Source organism: Propithecus coquereli, unplaced genomic scaffold (assembly GCF_000956105.1).
Source record: "Propithecus coquereli isolate 6110/MARCELLA unplaced genomic scaffold, Pcoq_1.0 Scaffold220, whole genome shotgun sequence".
In the NCBI taxonomy this organism is placed as follows: domain Eukaryota; kingdom Metazoa; phylum Chordata; class Mammalia; order Primates; family Indriidae; genus Propithecus; species Propithecus coquereli.
Window position 1 is genome coordinate 1,743,826 of NW_012147190.1, and position 21,665 is coordinate 1,765,490.

At 37.0% G+C, this 21,665-nt stretch overlaps 1 protein-coding gene across 4 annotated transcripts in view; it reads right to left on the minus strand.

The window, feature by feature from the left end:
• Positions 1–1,483: 1,483 nt before the first annotated feature.
• The window catches only part of PWWP2A (PWWP domain containing 2A), a 34,798-nt gene continuing 14,616 nt past the window's right edge, over positions 1,484–21,665 (minus strand). For 2 of the 4 annotated variants that reach the window (XM_012644807.1, XM_012644810.1), the window contains exon 2: positions 15,011–17,668. In XM_012644807.1, coding sequence (XP_012500261.1) covers positions 15,985–17,668 — 1,684 coding nt within the window. In that variant the 3' untranslated portion in view covers positions 15,011–15,984. Of the gene's footprint in view, positions 3,793–6,279; positions 6,400–15,010; positions 17,669–21,665 lie in introns of those variants that run through there. The other 2 variants (XM_012644808.1, XM_012644809.1) reach the window with 2 other exon arrangements.

Consider the following 21,665-nt stretch of genomic DNA (forward strand, 5'->3'; position numbering starts at 1 on the left):
AAAAAAAATTTCCTGGTGTCTCCCTCGTGTTTTTGGCCTTGGGCTGAGTAGCAACTTAAGAGCGTGGTGATTGGGACACTGAGTTTCCACACCCCGTTTTGCCAGTGAGGGTGCTGTGATTCTGCTGTCAGGAAAGTCATCGACAGGACTGAGGTTAGAACCCATGTCTCTTACCTCTTAAGACTAAGGCAGTACAAAAACATCTTCCTTTCGACATCACCAACTCACCTTCTCTCCTTCACATTACAAGGCTGCTTCTACAAACTTGCCTCACAAGGAAAAGATGAAAGGGCTGATCCTAGAAGTACTCAACTCTTAAAGACAGTGACCTCGCCACCGTCAGCTCTTCCTTCCTCTGGCACAGTATTCCTGAATCTATTCTCCCTCGTCCCAGGTTCATCACCTTCTTGACACCAAAGCAAAGGAGGAGTTGTTCCTTTGTCCCATGACATTTCATTCTGAATAAGAAAAGACTTGGCAGGACACTCATCACTAGAGAAAAGTATGCTTCAAAAACCAAGTATGCTTCATTCGAAGCACTGAGAAAAGAATCTTTATGTGAAAAAGGAAAAATGAACTTATGCTTCCCTATCTGAAGTTCAGCATCAGTAAGATTTAAGTTGCATCTCTGTGTTTCGTCACTCATTCTCTGTGTTTTGTAGAAGTTGTGTCTATAAATATACCGATCTATGTATACAACATGACCAAGAACGGTAAGGGTCTCAAGTAGGCCTTCCCAGATAATGAGCACGGGGATTGTTAACCTTTCCTTGTTCTCTCTAGTTCCATTTTCATTAATGAGAAACTTGAGAGAAAAAAGATATTAACAGAGCCAGATTCCTGTGGCCTCCTTTTTTACACTCATTTAGATAAAGTGAAACGGGAGAATGTTTAAGATTAAAGACTCCATGTATACTCTGGAAGAACAGACAGCCTTCTAAAGGATTGCTTTGCTGAAATGGAAAAAAAAAGTACACTGACCTATGTTTCTGGGTCAATCCTAAAAAACCTCAATTGTCTGGTAGGTTTTAAAAGACTAATTTTTTCCTGATAACCAAGTGTTTCTGGTTCTCAGGTCAAACACTTGACCTCATATTGAACATGCTGGGCTTTTTTTAAAGCAACCATTTATCCATAAGGGCAAGGCCCCCTAAAGTTAAAACAAAACAAAACAAACCCACCAATAAATGTTTAATTACATCCAACTCTGAAAGGTAAGTTGTTTCCATCAGAAAAAAAGTTATGTTTATGAACAGGGTCCTAATTAAATAATTCACCCTTCCTCTATCCTTGGTCATAAAGAGGTCCCATAAAATCTCCTAGTGATTAGAAACCTACAGGCTGTTGTTCTCCTTAGGAAGCACTGCTTCTCAAAACAAGCTCCCTAAAGTACTAGTGCTTGAATTTTAATAGTTAAAAAATAATAATAACCTTTAAATACTAACTCCTAAAAAGTAAACAGTTTTTAAATAACTAAATTTTAAAAAAATCAAAGACTTTATTGGATAAATGTTACACAACATTCTTTGACATTTAAAACTCTGAGCATACTTAAGATGAGAAACAATTTTTATCATTCAAGTCTACAAAACAAAATAGGCTTATGAAGATTTGAAATACAGACAAAAGGTAGCATGAAGCAAAGCTTAAATATTAAGCAACTAAAGCAACGAAAGTGAAATAGCAACATGGTAGGTCTAGCTTTTACATACCACCAAGTTTCATTTTTTAAAAAATGAAAAATCTGGTTTGTAACAAAATACCTGTGAGAATTTATCATGAGAAAAAAAAATATTTAGATACTTAAAACCCGATCTCTCCAAATTCATTTGCTTTATATTATTAGTTCTTGGTCATTTCCATCACTCTACACAAATAAAGAATTCTAAAGCTCAATTAAAAATCTTGATTATACAATCCATGTGTAAGTCCACCATGGCTTGGGCGTTATCTGGTTCTTGAAGTGAGCCTGAAAGGTACTGCTGGTGTTTATGTATCTGAAAGAACAAGACAGACCCAAGCCAAAGCTCAAGGGCCTTGTAGAGTAAGGGCGCCCTTTGTAGTACATGTCATCTTTAGAACTCCCTGCTGCTTCGGTTCCTGAGCTGACTTTTTCTGATTTGATAAAATATATAATGAATTTACAATATGGAACTTTCCAAAGAGACAATTTCACAATGCAACCAAAACTTTTAATTACTTGTAGTGTAATTAGAATTTGCATTAAGCTCATTAGGTGAAAGACTGCCTGCCTTTTCTTTTTGAGTTGTAAAATAAATCAGTCAGGTATACTAAATATTAATATTCTAAAACTCTCACCCAGAACCTTTTGTTAATCCTGAGCATGGGGTTATTAGGAAATTCCAAACCTATACAGTAACATTATGGAAAGTTTGAATACTTGAGCCAAGTACTCAGTTATTTGTTATGCTGCTTCAAATGAATTTTATGGTTTTTTTATTTTTTGGCATTTTTTTTTCCTTTTTTTTGTAATAAGTAATCAATACAGATTATCTTTCTAGTTTAAAAAATAAATCAGTATTGCCACTAAAAAACTTCAGTTTTATTATTATTAAAAGTACGGCACCATCAAATATAAAATGCCTTAAAAAATGTAGTACTAACAGGTCCATCTGGTTTTCTCATGTTTTCTCCATTCATTAAAAAAGAAAAATTGTTTTTCATATGTATTTACCAAAGACAAGAAAAAAAATTACAATCTCTATTAATAAGAATTCATGCTCCATGCATGAAAAGTTTGACGCTGTCTTTACAGATCTGTTCCTGCCACTTGTCCCCCAGGACCAAGTCCTACCTGACACCTGTGAGGATTTCTTGCACTTAGCCAGAAGGGGAGGGGCTCTTTGTGGAGAAATGTCCACATCAAAATTTAGATATTGTCACCTTTTCTGAACTAGATAAAATCAGTAAGGATAGAGACAATAATAAAAGCCTTTCCAGCTCAGAAGAATTAATAACTAGCTCTTAGAGTGTATGTTTTCACTCCAAGATCAACACTAGCCTATCCACTTTGAATCAAAATTTGAAAGAATGTAGTTATGAAAATGTGCACAAAATGTTAAATACTAGTGGCAAATAAATACATCTTAATATGTTCTAACAAGCAAACATATATTCAAGATAATACAGCCCTGCTTTATTAAAGAAGATCCAAATTTTGTTTGGGGGGTGGGGTGGGGCACCTGCCATCCTTTCAGCGGGATGTTGGATACTCTTTTCTGTTGTTTCTACTGGACCCTGAAAAAACCATTGGCCTTGGCACACATGACTATTGCTGTTTCATAAGAGAGTCTTTTTAGAAACACCTTTCCTCATATCTGAACTGATTAACATAAACCTTGGAGAAAGCACAAATTTTAAGTATGAAAAATAATTCAACATTTCTGCATCATCCCATACCTTTTAGGCATGTCCAAACTGTACTGATAAGAACTTCACATTCAAAAGAAGTTACTGTCAGTGATTCTTCAGACATAAAATTCAAGTGAGTTCTTGTATGTGTATTTCACATCACTTTTCTCCTCATCTCATGCATAATTTATTGCAATAGTTTATTTTTTATAGAATACTCCCTAATACCTTTTCTTCGGTTTAATATAGCACAATGTGCCAGTGCCCCATTATAGACTGTTGGTTTTAACCACTGCCTTAACATTTACTTCTTAGTGCAGCTTTAAAAATCTCCAATTTCATTCAGTCCTGATGCTCTGGTGTTCTCTGTGTCATTGTGGTACAGGTCCATGAAACCAGCAGCCTGCTAATGTCTTTGTGCTGAAATATAGTAAAGAAAAGGAAGAAAATGTAGTTAAGCACAAGCAATTGTATGAGAAAAATGAAGTCCTCGTTGTTTAAATTAAGCCTTACATAGATTGTGGGATCACATCTGATTTTTTCCTTTAAATCAGTTAAACCTGTCCAATGTTTTTTTGAGAAAACAACTTACAGCCACTGTAAACCAGCAGAAGCATTTGTGTTATTTCTGACGTATATCAGGCCAGATTCCAGCACAAGTAAGATGGCTGTTATCTTCACATAGTCAATCTGCACTTGAGTATTTTTTTAAAAAACTACTTGCTTATGAATATTTGCTTAATAACAGGAGAATTTTAACTGTTCTCTGTGTTGCCATTTCACAGGTAACAATACTAAACTCTGAGAGTTAGCTTAGCTGTGGACTGCTATGAAGTACCAGCAGCCTTCCTCTAGCACAGGCTGGCCTACAGTCCTAGGAAGCAAATTTATATACAGAACCAGGCTATGTACAAATCAGCTGTAGATCACACTGTCTATATATCTGCAAAAAGCAAAAAAAGAGGGGAGTGGAGGGTGCCTCCCAGAGGTAGACACAGCACGTCAGAAGGCATCAAGAGCGCCACTTTGATACTAGAAGACAACTTATGCACCCTGGTTAGACTGACCACAGTGTCCCTGTTACACCAGCAAACCTCAATATCAGCAGACGCACGCTTCACCACACCTCCAACAAAAAGCAGGACTCCAAGCATAACATTTATAAAGGGCAAGGCTTATAAAAATCACTGCCAAGTAGCATGACCGGAATGCCCAACATTACCAACCTCCCTCTGATACCACGAAGTAGTAACAATCCCACTGAAACCCTCTACAATCCATGGTTATGCCTCTCAAACCTGGGAGCCCAGGTAGCAATAAAAAAAATTCCAAAAGAGGTGATCCATGGAAAGAAAGATGAATGTTTTGGTCAAATGCATTTTTAAACCAAAGACATGATATTTCAGCGGAATAACAACAGACAAAACAAACACAGAATGCAAAAAGGAAAAGAAAAACCACCCAATCCTTCCCAATATTTAACATCCCAAAATTTCAAAGTAGGTATCTTTCCCATGATATGACAGAACTCTTGATTTTATGTTGACTTCCCAGTATTACCATGCTTAACTCGCTCACTGGATCCAGGCCTGTAACTAAATTTCATGGGGTATTCTGTCATGTTTCTTCTCAAGCAATGAAAAATGACTTCTAGCCATAAATACTGTACACATCGAGAAGCCAGGTGAATGTAGTCCTTGCTTCTGAAGAAACAAATTTAAAAATTTTTAAATTTGACACTGAGGTAAGAAGTTTTTACTTTCTAAAACTAAGATACTGTACTAATATGATTGTAGTACTAACAGATTTAGACTGCCACAGAACTTTGGAAGAAAATGTTCCCATTTTATAAACTGAAAGAGAAAAAAAGGTAAACAGCCAATCCCATGCACAATTCCATTTCCTTCTATTTAAGACTCTCTCAATATTTGGCTTCAACTTTGGTGAGGCCTATTCAAGTTCAGTTGAAGACAAGGGCAGGAAAGCCAAGGATTGCAGATCTTCCTATTCCTATGAGGGACACACACACACACACACACAAAACACTGTTCCCTCAAGAGATCACTTTAAGGGTAGCTACGTTATACAGATAAGTGTCCAAATCTGAGCCCCAACCTCTGATCTAAAATTTGCCATTCTGATCCAACTTGTAAATTACAGCTTATTTACAGCTATACAGCTCTTCACTAGCTACACAAACACCAGCGGGTTAAATAACCTTAATTCAAGGAAGTAATAAAAGATCATAAGTTTAAAAGCAACGCACACACAAAAAAATCCCTAAACCTTTCCTACCATGTAAGGGCCCAAAATAAGCCTTTTAGGCACTACCCAAAGAGTCACTTAAAGAAGCAGATTACAACTACATTTCAGCATTATCTTTTACCACCCTCTGAAGTTCTGACTTGCCTTTGTAAATGACAATGGTTTGAGATTAATTCACTAAGAATATATATATGTTCACATATATAATTCTTATATATACAGTAAGAAGTAATGACTATTTAAGAAGTTAAGGTAATGAATATAAAAGTGACAAAGAAAGACGGGGATAGTGAAAAGAAATCCAGTATTTGATTTTCCATGGAGACTCAATTACTATTTGACATAATTCTGCAATGTAACACCCAAACTTCTACTACACTAAGAAAAACTGCTCTCAATTCATGAAAGCTCACAAGAGGCTCTACTTTTTTGGCACAGCAGGTAATATCAACTGGAAGTTATTTTCACCCATTAAAACTATCACCTACATGAGGCATACCCAGCTACCAAGGTCAATGAAAACTAAAGAAAAAGAACAACAACTAATGAATTCTTTTAAGTCTAGCCTAATCTACTTCAGGAATGATCAAGTGATGACATGATGCCCTCTTCACTTTGTGGCAGGGCTTAAAACAGACAGACCTGCCCGTTTCACTGTTAACTTCAATGCTCCCAGACTGAATCCACAGTGGTCTGTCAGACACTGTAAGGGAGCAGCAGGACTCGTCACTGTCTGATGTAATAGCTGCCATTTGTTGAGACCTATGGTAGAAAAAACCAAGTTAACAAAAATAGAGCAGTCATTTGAGTTCTTTTTAATCCATTTTACCAAAAAATAATTTAAAAATAAGACCAAAATTCAGCTGAATTTCCGTAATGAATTTATTCTGGATAACTTCCTGGCTTCGCAGAATGCAAAGCTTTGCTACCAAAGGAAAACAGACTTGACAGCCGTGTAGACACACCAGCTTTGGCCAGGAGAGGGCACTCTCCGGCCCAAGTCAAATAAGCAGCAAAATGCCACACCAAGATGCTGCCCTCCAAGCAAATTTACAAAGAAACGGGAAATGCTAACTCACATTTAATGTTCTAGACAAAAAATTTTTACTAATCCACCACTCGCCTAATGTTGGAGTAGTCTTGATCTTCAGTGGTGCTGAACTTGGCATCCCTGTCCGTATTACATCATTAATGAGCTCAATGACCCTGTTTAGCAGATTGACCAAAAACTGCCTGAAACCCTTTCTCCTTTTATCCCAGTGACCATCCTATTGCATACTATTAAGGACCCAAATTTACTGTGTGAGGTAATACCTGGTTGAAATAATAGTTATGACAAGATAAGCTTTCTCACGTAAGCTTTCGGAACACAGACTTCAAATGCTAAGCATAATTTCAAGTGAAGGATTACTGTTTTAAGCCTTATTTTTAAACATACTTGTTTACTTCCCTAGTTTAAGTATAAATAAAGAACAATTCATCTATCGCATCAGTGTAGTTAACTTTGGGATCATTAAGCTAGAAAACATTCAGTCCTTATAATAAAATAATTACTTATTAAAATGCTAAAGTAAATCAGAAGTATCATATAATGAAAACTTTTAAAAAGGCTTTTCTGACACTGAAAAGGAGAAATTTTATATACACCTAATCTAGAATTTTAACACAGAGGAAAACAGTTGTTTAAAAATGAGATTTAATGAGGTATTTACCCTTTTGTTCCCAGAAAAATTTAAATATACTATTAACTATAACCCAACAGTAATCACACAAACAAAAAGAATGTGAATGCACTAAAGAATTTATCTTTTGAAACTCTCCCTCCATAAGTAAAAGTTCTGTTAGGTTTCAACAATCATTCTATCATTCTCCTTTTCAATTTTAGGCAGAGTCAAGAAGATGCATCAAAAAATGATCTCATATTTCCCTGTGCAATTCTTCACCTGCAACCCCTTGAAATGTCATGTAAAATATTAACATGCCAGTCCACAGTGCCTTGCTTGTGGGTCTAATGTTTAAGATGAGCTACCCCTCAATGCTTTTAGGGTCTCAAGGTTTTTCTTTAGAAATTTACCACTAGTACAGAATATCCATTAGGAATACCCAGGGAGCCCCTGCTGTGATGCAATAAATGGAGGGATACCCCCATGAAATGGTGGTGATTCATTGGAAATTACTTATTTTATCCTTTAAGAGAAAGCTTAAGTGCAGCAGTAACAGCTTATTCTGGGAAGTAGCAGAGATCTAAAGGGGAAATCACAACAGGGAAAATAAACACTCATTCTCCCTTTTAGAGTGCATGAGCAGGCCTGGCACGGTGGCTCATGCCTGTAATCCTAGCACTCTGGGAGGCCGAGGTGGGAGGATCGCTCGAGGTCAGGAGTTCAAGACCAGCCTGAGCAAGAGCAAGACCCCATCTCTACTAAAAATAGAAAGAAATTAGCCGGACAACTAAAAATCTACATAGAAAAAATTAGCCAGGCATGGTGGGACATGCCTGTTGTCCCAGCTACTCGGGAGGCTGAGGCAGAAGGATTGCTTGAGCCCAGGGGTTTGAGGTCGCTGTGAGCTGGGCTGATGCCACGGCACTCTAGCCTGGGCAACAGAGTGAGATTCTGTCTCAAAAAAAAAAAAAAAAATAGAGTGCATGAACAAAGTGGAGGTAATGCTCTCAGAACAAAGCCCAGAATTAAAATCTAGAAAATTAAGATCACATGCATGTATCTATTTTCTCACTGAACACTCAACATTAACTTTCTTAATACAGTAAGGTATGGTGTAACATGAACAAGCAGGGAAAGCATAAATAGCACCTGGTTTTACAACAGGACATTCTGGTTTTCTAGCCCTAGTGCTCTTTTTCTAACCAGTTATTTTTCTAGAGTTTTAGACAAACTGCACGTAGTTATTCCCAGAATACCAGGATTCATACCAAGATTTGCCACTCCCAGCCAAATTCCTTGCTAAAAACTAAACTGTGAGGGGAGATCATCAGTTTGTGATCAACAGCATCTCAAAAATTAGCCATGGGGCCAGGTGCAGTGGCTCATGCCTATAATCCTAGCACTCTGGGAGGCCGAGGCGGGCGGATTGTTTGAGCTCAGGAGTTCGAGACCAGCCTGAGCAAGAGCGAGACCCCATCTCTACTAAAAACAGAAAAATTAGCTGGGCATCATGGCACACCATGCCTGTAGTCCCAGCTACTTGGGAGGCTGACGCCGAAGGATTGCTTGAGCCCAGGAATTTGAGGTTGCTGTGAGCTAGGCTGACGCCACGGCACTCTAGCCGGGGCAAAAGAGTGAGACTCTGCCTCAAAAAAAAAAAAAAAAAAAAAAAAAAATTAGCCATGGGGCCAGGTGCAGTGGCTCATGCCTATAATCCTAGCACTCTGGGAGGCTGAGGCAAGAGGATCCCTTGAGCTCAGGAGTTTGAGACCAGCCTGAGCAAGAGTGAGACCCCATCTCTACTAAAAACAGAAAAATTAGCTGGGCATCATGGCACACGCCCGTAGTCCCAGCTACTCGGAAGGCTGAGGCAGGAGAATTGCTTGAGCCCAGGAATTTGAGCTTGCAGTGAGCTATGATGACATCACTGCACTCTACCCCAGGCAACAGAGTGAGACTGTCTCAAAAAAAAAAAAAAAAAAAAAAGAGCCATGGGTGAAAATGACTATCCTCTGGAAAATATGGCCATGACACATACGGATCAAGGCCTTTGGAATGTATGGTATTTCCCTCCTTGAAAGGGGAAACAATCTCCTACTCAATCATACAAGTAGCAATAAAAGAAAAATGTTCAAATTAATCTCCACTTTTTCGCCATTCAACAAAACATTAAAATAATAAAATGCCAGGGTCTCAGGGGAACACAGCATCTGTGTAAATCAGCTAATTTACCTAAAAGCTGACGAGTGTAACTCTGGTCTAACACCTTGGTAAAGCTCTCCTAACAAACAGAACCTCCACTACACTGAGCCCCACCAACTCGGATTCTATCCCATGGAAAGGATTGGGATGTGTGGGGCATCTGAGATGGTGATTGGTGGTTAGTCCGTATGTCTGAACCAAAATTACTCTTCCTCATACATTCATAAGAAAACAACGTTTCTACTCATGCCAGGCCCTGTGTGTGGCACAAAGGAGAACGGAAATGCGAAAGTGAGCACTAAATCCCAGGAATTCATGTTACATAAATGAATGGGGCAAGAGCTGAAAGATGATGTTAATACAGGTCTCCCTTAACCATAATCCCCACGACCCAGTTACCCTTCACAGATGCCTGTTAAAACTAGTGAGTTCATGCCCCTTCCACATATTTGTATAATCACACTATGATTATTGAAATTTTCAGGTAAAAATAACATTTTTCCATTTATACTGAGCATATGTTGCAGAAAGACATTATCAAATGCTACCAGAATGAAATTCCTATGCCACACACATAAAGTGGTGGTAGTGGTGGTAATGACAGCAAGTATTTATACAGGCCCTGTGCAAGGCATTTAAAATATTCATTTAAATTCTCGCAATTACCTTATGAGGAGGTACTACCATTCTCCCCATTTCACCGACGACATTGAGGTCAACAGCCTAGGATCGCACAGCTTATAAGAGGCAGATCCAATCAGGCTTTCAATCTAGGAAATCTGGCTCAAGAGCTTATGTGTTCAACCATGTGCCCACAAAGTGAAAGAGAATGAGTCTTTGCTCAATAAAAGCCTGCTAGCGAGCACTACTGGTGCAAAACTGTTAATTACTGCTCGAGTTCACCTGCATCACTGGCAAGCTAAATACTCATAAGTACCCATTCCTATCTTTTGCACTCAACTGGATGACACATTTCTACAAAAACCCAGGCAATGAAAAAATTCTGTATTTTACCTGGAAAAAAAAATATACTCCTAGGCTTTTTCAGTAGCTTTTAAGTGACTCTAAGTGAGGAACACTGAGGGTTACAGGATTACCTTAAATATTGAAAGAAGAAAAAAGAAGCCCTTGCCAAAACCTGATATGCATTATAAGTTTTTTCATTTACTTGAAAAGGAATAAAGTCTGATTATAATAATCTTTTAACATTTCACCTGTGAAATGTTTGGTTTTCCTTCTAGATACTGACACCAGGATAGAAAAAAATTATAAGAAGTTTTAAACATGGTTTCTGGTCAAGACTCAGATTTCTAAGGCAGTGTGAGGTAACTCACATTCTTATGATACAAGGAAAATTCCGTATTTAAATAATGACTGTGTTTTCAATTTTTTTTTTTTAATGAGACCTTACAAAATATCAGGAATTTGAAGAAAATATATTTAATTTTAAACTTTTATGGCTGGTCTGCTTTTAACATCCAAGCTTTATGAAACTGTTTTACAAACAAAAGTTTTGTTCAACAAAAGAAGGCCCATCAAGTTAGACAACATGGACTACAGCCATCTAAGTTATTCAGTTGAAAAATGAGACTTTGACTCAGAAATTCGGTATTTTGATAAATCATGATTAAATTTTTGAGTCAATACTGTCTCCTTTTCCTTTACACCTCCCCGCCAATCTATCTTTATGTCAAAATAATACAGGAACTTTTAATAAAAATTCAAGTTTGGTAATTAGTTATTTCAGAGAATTAAAGGCATTAAAATTTGACTCAATCTACCCCAAAATGGACATAAAGACATGATATAAAAATTAATCCAGTGTTTCCAACCAAATTGTGATACAGAAGATGACCTTAGAATTTTATTAGGGTTATCCATGTTATGTCAAGATATATTTATTTTCTATTAACTGTACTGACATAGAAAGTGAGAAAAGTGAATAAGTCAAAGAAAATAGTACACATATTATGAAAATATGGCATAAAGTGTGATGGTATATAAAACTTGACATTTGGGAACTAGTTTAATTCCATTACTAAAATAATTTAAACGATTTCCATATTCAGAATTGTCCAAAAAAAATTGTTTATTATGTCACTGGAAAGGGATAGTTTTAACTAAAACCTACTCTTAAGAGTACTAATAAGTATATACAGTCATACTAATTCATTTATTTTACCATGAGGCAGTTACAGTTCTTAAAAATGAGGGCACCATTAGCACTGTAGGCAACAATATTTCCTTGTACAGGACTGCAGGTTGATTAGGAAGGAATCTTGGAAGCCAGGCACTGCCAGTAGCATATTCCAATGACAATCCTAACCAAGAAAAACACTTCTATGACTTAATTTCCAAACATCTTCTAGAATAATACTATCCCAAATTTAAAAGATTCCTACCAAAAAACAAATTACAGATGGAAGGTGGTGATGGTTGCACAACAATGTGAATGTACTTAATGCCACAGAACTGTACAATTAAAAATGGTTAGGATGGTAAATTGTTATGTCCATTCAACCAATTTTTAAAATACCACACACGAAAATAATCATAGTTCTCTACTGACATAAGGAGAAAATGATTTCCACCTAGTACCACAAGGAAGGTAAAGGCAAAAAAAAATCCTGTTTGGATCTATAAATGTAAAGTCTCTTATTTAAGTAAAGATTAAACAGAGTTGTTTCTCTTCTCATCTTAACATCAATTATCCATGGTAAAGACACCAAGATACCCTGGAAAACTAAAAATATATAGATCATCTATATCACTATGACTTTATACTTGCTTTATTCAAAATGGCACAACAGAGCATATTAGTTGCTAAATGCTTTCATTTTTTAATTCTATTCACTTTGTTGAAGGAATACAGTAAGTATACACAAACTGTAAATATAGAATATGAAGAGCCTATTAACTAAGTCAGAAAAGGTCAAAGTAATTAATGGAGCTTTGCTGTTTTATTTTCTCCTAGAAATTGGCATGGCATCAGCCTCTTGTTCTATTTCTGAATTCCTCTATACTAGGCATTTCTATTAGAGATTAATATTTAATAGCTATTAGTACAATCCCAGAGCAAAAACTAAATTTTCCCGAACTTAGAAACTGGGTCTACATTTTCTCCAGCAAATTTCTTACTGCAGGCCATCACTAGGCACAAATCCCTGAATCAAAACATTGTCAACTTTTCTAGACATCTGCCCATCTCTTCTCTAAGTACTAACAAAAGTGAACCCATGCAGGCACAAACCACAGAACATTCACAACTTAAAAGGGAAAATCTAATTTTAGATCCAAATTATAGATTTCTTAAAGTATTTCCAATTCAGTTATTCTATATTCTTACAGTCTTTAAATGTGTACCTTTCCTTCAACATAAGCTGCTTAAATAGGGGTATAATTCAACTTAATATTTTGTAATTTAGACACTCAGATCACTAATGAACTGATTTTAGTATCAGTTCCATGTTTTTCGCCTGTCTATTCTACTTAGTACTAATCTAGAATTACCATTTACAGATTTTCCCATCAAAACCACTTAGGAATACACCATATAGTCATGCAAATGGGCTTCAGACTAGTGAATCCTAGTTTCCCTATAACTCACTGGTATTTTTTAGGTCTCTGACTCCACATCTGTAAATGAGAGTTCAATAGATGTCCCTTCCAAATGATTAGTCAGCTTCCTGCTCTACATAAGTTCTAGAAAAAGCAAAGGGAAAAATACTGTTTCTGAAAGTTCTATAAGTAAAGATATTCTTAGCTTCCAGCTTCCACAACTCTTACTTAACTTGGTTTCTCCCCTTGCTAATCCTCTGTTTTAGCCACTTCTCTTAGGTTACTAGAGATTTGGTCTAAGCCTGGTTTTCTCCCTCTGCATGGGGAAAATATACCCCCTTGGGTTATCTCCATACCAAATATAAGTGCCTCCTTTTATCATTTCAAAGAGAAATGCAAAAGTGGGCTACAATTACCCAATTCAATTCTATCTCCATCTGCAGTAGACACTGGACAAATTTATCTAGCTGTGTAAGAAATTTCCGTTTGAATAAAACACTGTTTAATATACAGCTACTAGTGTTTAGAATATACATTTAAGATTACAGAGATTCTTTAAAACTTGTTTCCTTATTGAAACTTCTGACTGAATATGCCTGCCAGTTTAAAATGGAGGGATCATTTAGCATGATAAATAGATGATTCAAATTTGTGATTATGTTTCAACCTTTTTTCAAAGGTATGTTCTACAAAACTGAATGTTAGTTTTCTACTTAACAATCATGATTTTATTATTTTCTTTCTTTATCCCCATGGCTTCTGGAACAAACCAAACTTGGTTTATGCCACAAGAGCATATTTACCAAAGCACCTGACTGTATTATGGTATTAGTAAAATTCACTTTCAAAACCACTATGTTAAAACTCATCATTACACAAAGCCTTGGAATTACATATTTTGGGTGACTTTTATTTAAATCTTTCTGAACTTTAGATTTCAAACTTTCAAAAAATACCTGAATGAACAAGTTCATTCATCTGAAACAAATACTTGGAAAAACTTAGGATACCTTCTTATAAACCCCTCAATCACATTATGTTCTTTCAACCTGTTATAATCAAACAAAGAATTTTTTAAAATAGTAATTGTTTCTGTTTGCAGGAAAGAATATGTTCTATTCAAGTGAAACATCTTTTTAAAACTGTGTGTTTATTATAATCAAAAAGCATTGACTGAGTTCCCCAAAAGAAATTCTACTTGCTTTTGCAGAAATTGGTAATTAATCAAAGTCCATAACCTTAAGAAAGCTGACAAGACTGATTTTCAATCTCCATTAATCTTTTCATTATTAATTCCATAGCAACTAAGATATTTCCAACTGAATTATTTAGAAATCCACAAAAAGCTGCTCTCTTTAAATTTTCAAGTTTCTAAAAGTATCAAATTGAAATTATATCATATTTAAAAGTTAAGTTAGACACAAAATATATGAAAGCAACTTAAAAAATCTTGGGATACACTTGCCTCTACAGGCAATTAGATATATTTTTTCCTAACAATATAAGGCTAAAAATGGAAAATAAGAAATCAAATCTTAGGGACAGATGGACCATGCAGAAAAATAATAAGCTAAGTTACTAGCCCCAAAACCAGTGATACATGAGGCAGAAGACCAAACAGAAGAGACCAGTTAGAATTACCCAAATGTAAAAAAATGAAGCATATAAAATATTAAGGCTAAAAATAAAAACCCACACATTTATGAGAAATTGGAGGGAGGTATCAAATCTAAAATCATATCAGACCTCTGTAATACAAAACCTCATTTTAAGACTATACTGATTGATCTCTTATTATTGAAGTTTACCTATTCTCAGATAATATTCCCTGATAGGGTGAATAGCAAAATAAAAGTTTGACTTTTCACCTCCTCTAAACACTATTACAATGAATAATTTTCTACCATCTTGAAATTTTTCAAAGCTTTTTGAGAAACACACACAAATAATTTGGATTTAGTCGATTTTATTTACAGCTTTTTTGTTTTTTTGTTTACATTTCAGAACATTACACAATTACATTTTCTCATTTTCTGACCTGCAAACAGATACCTTAAACGGAAATTATTTTTTTTAAATTATCAAATTAGGTACATCCAAAATGCAACAATTACACATATGACAATTAATTCACAAAGTGTAATTTACTGGGACGTATCCTAAGAATTTAGGAACAGCCAGTCAGGAGAAATCTGACCAAATTTAGCAATCAACTATTTACATATCCAAAAATCAAACCTATCTAAACTCCCAAACCAGAGGCTTGAAAGTTTTGTTCAATCGCCATTGGACAAAAGAGTGATGATTCAAACCTATCCAGTCTTGACAGTTTTAGTACCAAATACTGGGCTATTCCCCAGTCTGTAACTGAATAGCAAGCATCTGTCAAACACCTAAGCATCAAACTTTTACACCATTATGCGCACAGAAAGGCTAAGTGTTCATTAATTAAAAAACAAGTAGTCATTAAATACCCACACTATTCTCCCAACTCACCAGCCCTTACTGCAATCCCAAATATGCAACCTGTGTCACATAGTGACAGGCTATAGTTTATGTATGTGTGTGTGTGTGCACATATATATATACACACACACAAAATATTGGATACAAATGGCAATTAACAGTCCCTACAAAAATTCACTTTCAGTCGAGGCTACGGCTCCTATGCCTTGGGATGGTTTTGGACTTCAAAACTGAAAAATACTGCTAAAATTTCACTTCTTTAAGACAAAATTTGATTGCATGTTCAATTTAGGTTTCTCAGTCTAAAAATGGCTATAAGGTAAGTATTAAAAAAGGCAGCCAACTGAGTGCAACCTCTCTTTCCAATTTGGCCAAGCTACTTTGTAAAAATTATTCCTAACTAGAGTAGAAAATCCGTGGTGACTTCCAGTGGTCTTGCCTACCTTACTGTCCATGTTCACGTTTCAAACTGTGTCAACAAAGCCCGCACTTCGGGGGTCAGCTGCTTGGCAGCCTTAGCTGCCTCTGTGATAGCCTTGCGATACAGGCCCTTTCTCTTCTTATTAAAGCGTGACTGGAAGTTTTCTAAAAAGGGGGAGAGTTGCGAAAGAGCAAGGAAAGATGTTGTTGGAGACCCAAACCATGAAATACGGGCCTCCTGTCGGACTAAAAGGCCGTTATCTTTCCGGCTCACAGTTATAGTAAGAATACGGGCTGGCCACCAAGGGAAGCCATATATCTTGGCCCAAACAATGTCCCCTACACATATGGTCCTGCCATCTGGTGTGACGCATTTAGAGACGTTTTTGGAAAAGACTTTCATTTTCAAGGAATTACTGAGCTTTTTCTCTTCCTTTGAAGAGGAGGAAGTGGAGGAGGTGGAAGGTGCATGCATACTGCCTGGAGGAAAATCAAAGCTTTCAGAAGAGCTACACTCAGAGTTGGAAGATTTCAAATCATCTGTGCTATCAATGCTACACACTGAAGCACTGGAAGAGTCAGATTTCTTTTGATTTGGGGTCATGTAAACAGAGATATTGCTTTTGCTGCCCTTTTTGCCCAATGTCTGTGGTTCATCCTGCTCACCAGGCACATGCACTTCATTTGTGTCCTGAACCTCACTGCTGGCCTCTTCAGGGCCTTTTGAGGGACTCTGATTTTCTGAAGGGGCCTCACCTGCTGAGCGGGTAGAGGTGCAACGAGACTGGGGCTTGGGTGCCATCTTGCCACTCCGCATTTTCTCAAGTCCTGTCTTCAGAGAAGAGTCATTTTCTTCATTCCTGTACCTCTGTGGTTTTAAACGAACCCGGGGTGGCAGGGAACCTGAGCTAGGATTCTGATATCGACGTGTGAAATGGACTTTTGAATGTGCATTTTTGGAAGTAGAGGTTTCACTTTGCTTCTTTTGTGCCTTTTCTTTGGCAATTTTTAACACTTCCCGAGCTTTTGCATGATCCATGTTCTTACTCTGGAGCACTTTTTTAGTACTTAACTGAGCTTTTGATGTATTTGCCTGAGCAGAAACTTTTACGACTCTGCCTCTGCTGTGAGCAATATTTGAAACCTTAACCACAGCATTTCTTTTCTGGCTTTCGTTTTGGTTTTTCCCATCCACTTTATGGTCAGTTTTCAGTTTTTTGTTCACAGTAGTTACACTTTCATTTCTCCGTTTTTTATCTTCATATTTAGAAGAGTCACTTGCACTACTACCTTTTCTAATTTCCTTTTTTTCAGCAACAACACTGTTTTTACATTTATCACACAGGACTTGCCTGGGTCGTAGTTTAATAGCATTCATTATTGAAGTGGGTTCTTCCCTGTACATTTTTCGTTTGGGTCGCTTAATTTTCCGAGGAGGTGGCTGAGGTATTGATTGGTTATATGTGTCCCTGATAAACAAAGGGGGAGGATAAGGTGCTCCTTCATGGAAGAGAGGTGGTGGTTTGGAAGTCCACAGGCTTTCAGCCAAGCTCAGCTCAGGAGGCGGGACAGGAGAAGGGTCATCAGGAACAGCACCATTCACTTCACGCTTGACTTCTGTCCCTTCCTGGAATGTATTACTTTGGAGCTGCATGGCTTCCGGTTTATCCTTATATTCCCTTTTGGGAAATACTGTCACAGGGATACCATGGGGCCCAAACCTTTAAAAGAAATGAAAGAAAAAAAAGAAGACATTAAGTTAACATCTATAATACAACTTCTTAAATGTAAACAATACCTAACGTTTACTTTGGGTCCTACATTTTTGGTAAAAACAAATGGTTGCCCTAAGCAATGCCAGAATAGCTGACTTTACCTAAAATAAGTCCGTCTGGTTCTGAATCAGAAAAAAATGTTCTCGTGGGAGTGGGTGGGAGGAAAAAAAAAGAAAAAAATGTTCTCTCAGATAGCTTAATAATAAACATCATGTGACAGTATACATTTTCAGTAAATGCAATTATAAATTTGTGACATACATACATACTTCCCTCTGGTTATAACAGCTTTTAAAAACTTCAGAGTAAATTCAGCCTTAACTGCCCAAAATTACTGAATCAGTAAAATCTCATCTCAACTTTATTGGTTAATTGCTAAAGATTCAACGAAATGTTGCTCCTTTATTCTTGCATCCTAACTCTTAAGCCTCCTATTTTGCCCCCCATAACCACAAAAATACCAGGGACTCAGAAACTCAAATTACCTCCAAAGTAAATAGGTACAGAACTGTGGCTTTCAAATTTTTAAAATTATATCTCACATTAAGAAATATTTCCCCATTGTACCCCAATAAAAACATTTATGTATGTATACATGCATGCATAAATACACACATTTAAGCAAAAGTTTCACCACATACTTAACATTCTATTATGTGATACATAATGATTTTTTTCCTCCTCTGTTCTACTTCATTTGTTTTTTTGTTTGTTTTGTTTTCAAGACAGCATCTTGCTCTGTTGCCTGGGCTTAGAGTGCAGTGGCGTCATCACAGCTCACTACAGCCTCGAACTCCTGGGCCCGACCGAGTGATCCTCCTGCCTCAGCCTATCACAGTGCTCAGAACCCAAGGATTGGCTTCAGGAAGTCAGTCAGGTAAAACCCCAGAAACTAGATGCAAATGTTTTGTATATGTCTGTTTTTACAGAAAACAAGGCTTTGATTCTCAGATTCTCTAAAACATCATGTTCCGCAAAAGGTTCAGAATACCTTTGCTGGGAAGAAATCTTGAGATTGGGTACTAACAGCTGCAGACACACCTACACTTCAGCAAGGATTTAGAAACAACAAATATACATCAGGTATTTGGTTTCTAACATCTAAATATTTTTCTTCCTATAGTCTTTGTTAGCTTGGCTACCACAAACCAACAACTTAGAGCAAATACTTATAAACCATAAAGGAAGAGGAAAGCATTTTTTACTTAAGGTAGGACAAGTTTGGGTGTGGGCTAGTCCAAAGAGGAAAGGTATCCTCCTTATTATATCAGACTTCACAGAAAGTTGCTTTCTTGTTTGCTTCCTGACTACTTAATTGGAAGGCACTTTGAGCATTTAACCTTTTCTTGTACGGTATACAGGTGTTCAGGTCAGTATCTACTATTTCAAGATGACAAGACAAAAGAGGTGATTTTTGTCTTTTAACATGGAGCTATGTTAGACAACATGACTTATCTGAGGTGAGACCACTATTTACGTTAATAAAACTTTCTAACTCATAAAATGCCATCGTTTTGCCCCATTAAATTTTCACAATATTTCCATAGATGAATAAAGAAAAATTCCCTTCCTTTTATTAGGAATAACTAAACCATAATTATCTTAATGCTTGACATGAAGTTTCACAGCTGTCTCTTATCAACTGTTTGTATCCCCTAAACTTCAGTTTTTGCATGTGTAAAATGAGCAACACTGTTTCCTACCTTAAAAGATTCAGGTAATAAGATAAATAGGCCAATGTTAGTCATTTTTGTTGGCTAAAATTTACTGTATTTAATTTATTTTATGTAAGTAATTTTGATCTCATTTCAAACTAATACTTTAAGAGTTTAAGGTTCTTTCCATAGCTTTAATTTATATTCTGAATGAGAGGATAACCCAAGCCAATTCCTTTAAAGCTGTTCATATCAAGTAAGTTGTGGAATCTGATATGTTTATCTATGAAGTTCAAAAAGAACCTTAATATTTCACAACTGGATTTTCCGCTTCTTTTTTTTTTTTTTTGAGACAAGGTCTTGCTCTGTTGCCTGGGCTAGAGTGTAGTGACATCATCATGGTGCAGAGCAACCTCAAACTCCTGGGCTCAAGAGATCCTTAACCTTCCGAGTAGCTAGAAGTATATGCGCATATCACCAGACCTGGCTAATTTTTTTGTAGATCAAGGTCTCGCTATTTCCCAGGTGGTCTCAAACTCCTGGCCTCAAGTGAACCTCCTGCTTTGGCTTCCCTCACGCCAGATTACAGGCACGAGCCTCCATATCTGGCCTGGATTGTTTTTTTCTTCCTTTCTTTTGCATCATTTTTAAATAGAGACAGGGTCTTGCTATGTTGCCTGGGCTGTTCTTGAACTCCTGGGCTCAAGCAATCCTCTCGCCTCAGCCTCTCCAGTAAGCTGGAACTACGGGCAGGCGCACATGCTACTATACTCAGCTTGGACTGTTTTCTTAATTTGCCTTTCCCTCATAAGCTTACAAAATACTCAAGCATTAAATGTTTTTGATAAGATAGGGAAGTACCTAACTGTGTAATGATGAATGGAATTGTAGGCTACCAAAAGGAAAGGGGAGAAAAAAAAAATAAACCAAACTGATAACTGTGGGAAGTGAATAACTGATGAAGCATAAAAATACTTCTAAATAATAACAAAACATCTTCAAAGGACTAGAAAGATAAATCACTTTAAGAGGAAAAAAGGGACTGTGCGATTAACATGCCCTTAGTCCTAGCTACTCGGGAGGCCGAGTCAGGAGGATCACTTGAGCCCAGGAGTTTGAAGTTGTACTGAGCTATCATCACACCACTGCACTCCAGCCTGGGCAACAAGGTGAGATCCTGTCTCTAAAAAAAATAAAAATAAATTTTAAAAACTAGGAAAAGGGGAATCACATGTCCTTGCTTCATCTCAGTAATCATGCTGTTACCCTTACATGGAGGACACTTAATACCTAGGACAGTGTTATCAAACTGAGGATGGAGATATTGGTTATGGAATCAATTTCAAGAGTCACACTATGATTAAAATAAAATCAGTATATACGAACAGTATAAGTATTGCTTGGCATTCTGCTGCAAAAGAAAAAAAAGAATAGTAAAAGTAAATATCTGAAACTGCAATGAATCTGTTTCATGTATGTTTATAAGTGTATATGGATGCAGATGTTAAACTGATTTCTAGCTATGCTAAAAAGTCTAAAAACCACTAACCTATGAAACTGATAACAATTATTAAATAGCAACAAGGACTGTGGTCCGTTAAAAATCCGAAATCCTAATTTCTCAAGTACAATCTGTAAAAATCTTCATCACAACACCGTGGAGTGTTTGAAATGGAAATTCCTAAGCTCTGCCCTAACAATGAATCATTGTTACAGTGGAAACCAGGATCTGAATTTTTAGCAAGCACCTTTCCTGTAACTTTTCTAAGGTGAAAACATTTATGTCCCATGTGAACGGCTCACCAGAGGACAAACTTGAGCAAGAAAGATTTTAATGAGCGCGGTGGCTCATGCTTGTAATCCTAGCATCTGGGAACCCGAGGTGGGAGGATCACTTGAGCTCAGGTGTTCGAGACCAGCCTGAGCAAGAGCGAGACCCTGTCTCTACTAAAAATAGAAAAAATTAGCTGGGCAACTAAATATAGAAAGAAAAAATTAGCATCTGGGAACCCGAGGTGGGAGGATCACTTGAGCTCAGGAGTTCGAGACCAGCCTGAGCAAGAGCGAGACCCTGTCTCTACTAAAAATAGAAAAAATTAGCTGGGCAACTAAATATAGAAAGAAAAAATTAGCCGGGCATGGTGGTGCAAAGCTGTAGTCCGAGCTACTCAGGAGGCTGAGGCAGGAGGATTGCTTGAGCCCAGGAGTTTGAGGTTGCTAGGAGCTAGGCTAAAGCCACCGCAATCTAGCCCCGGGCAACAGAGTGAAGACACTGTCTCAAAAAAAAA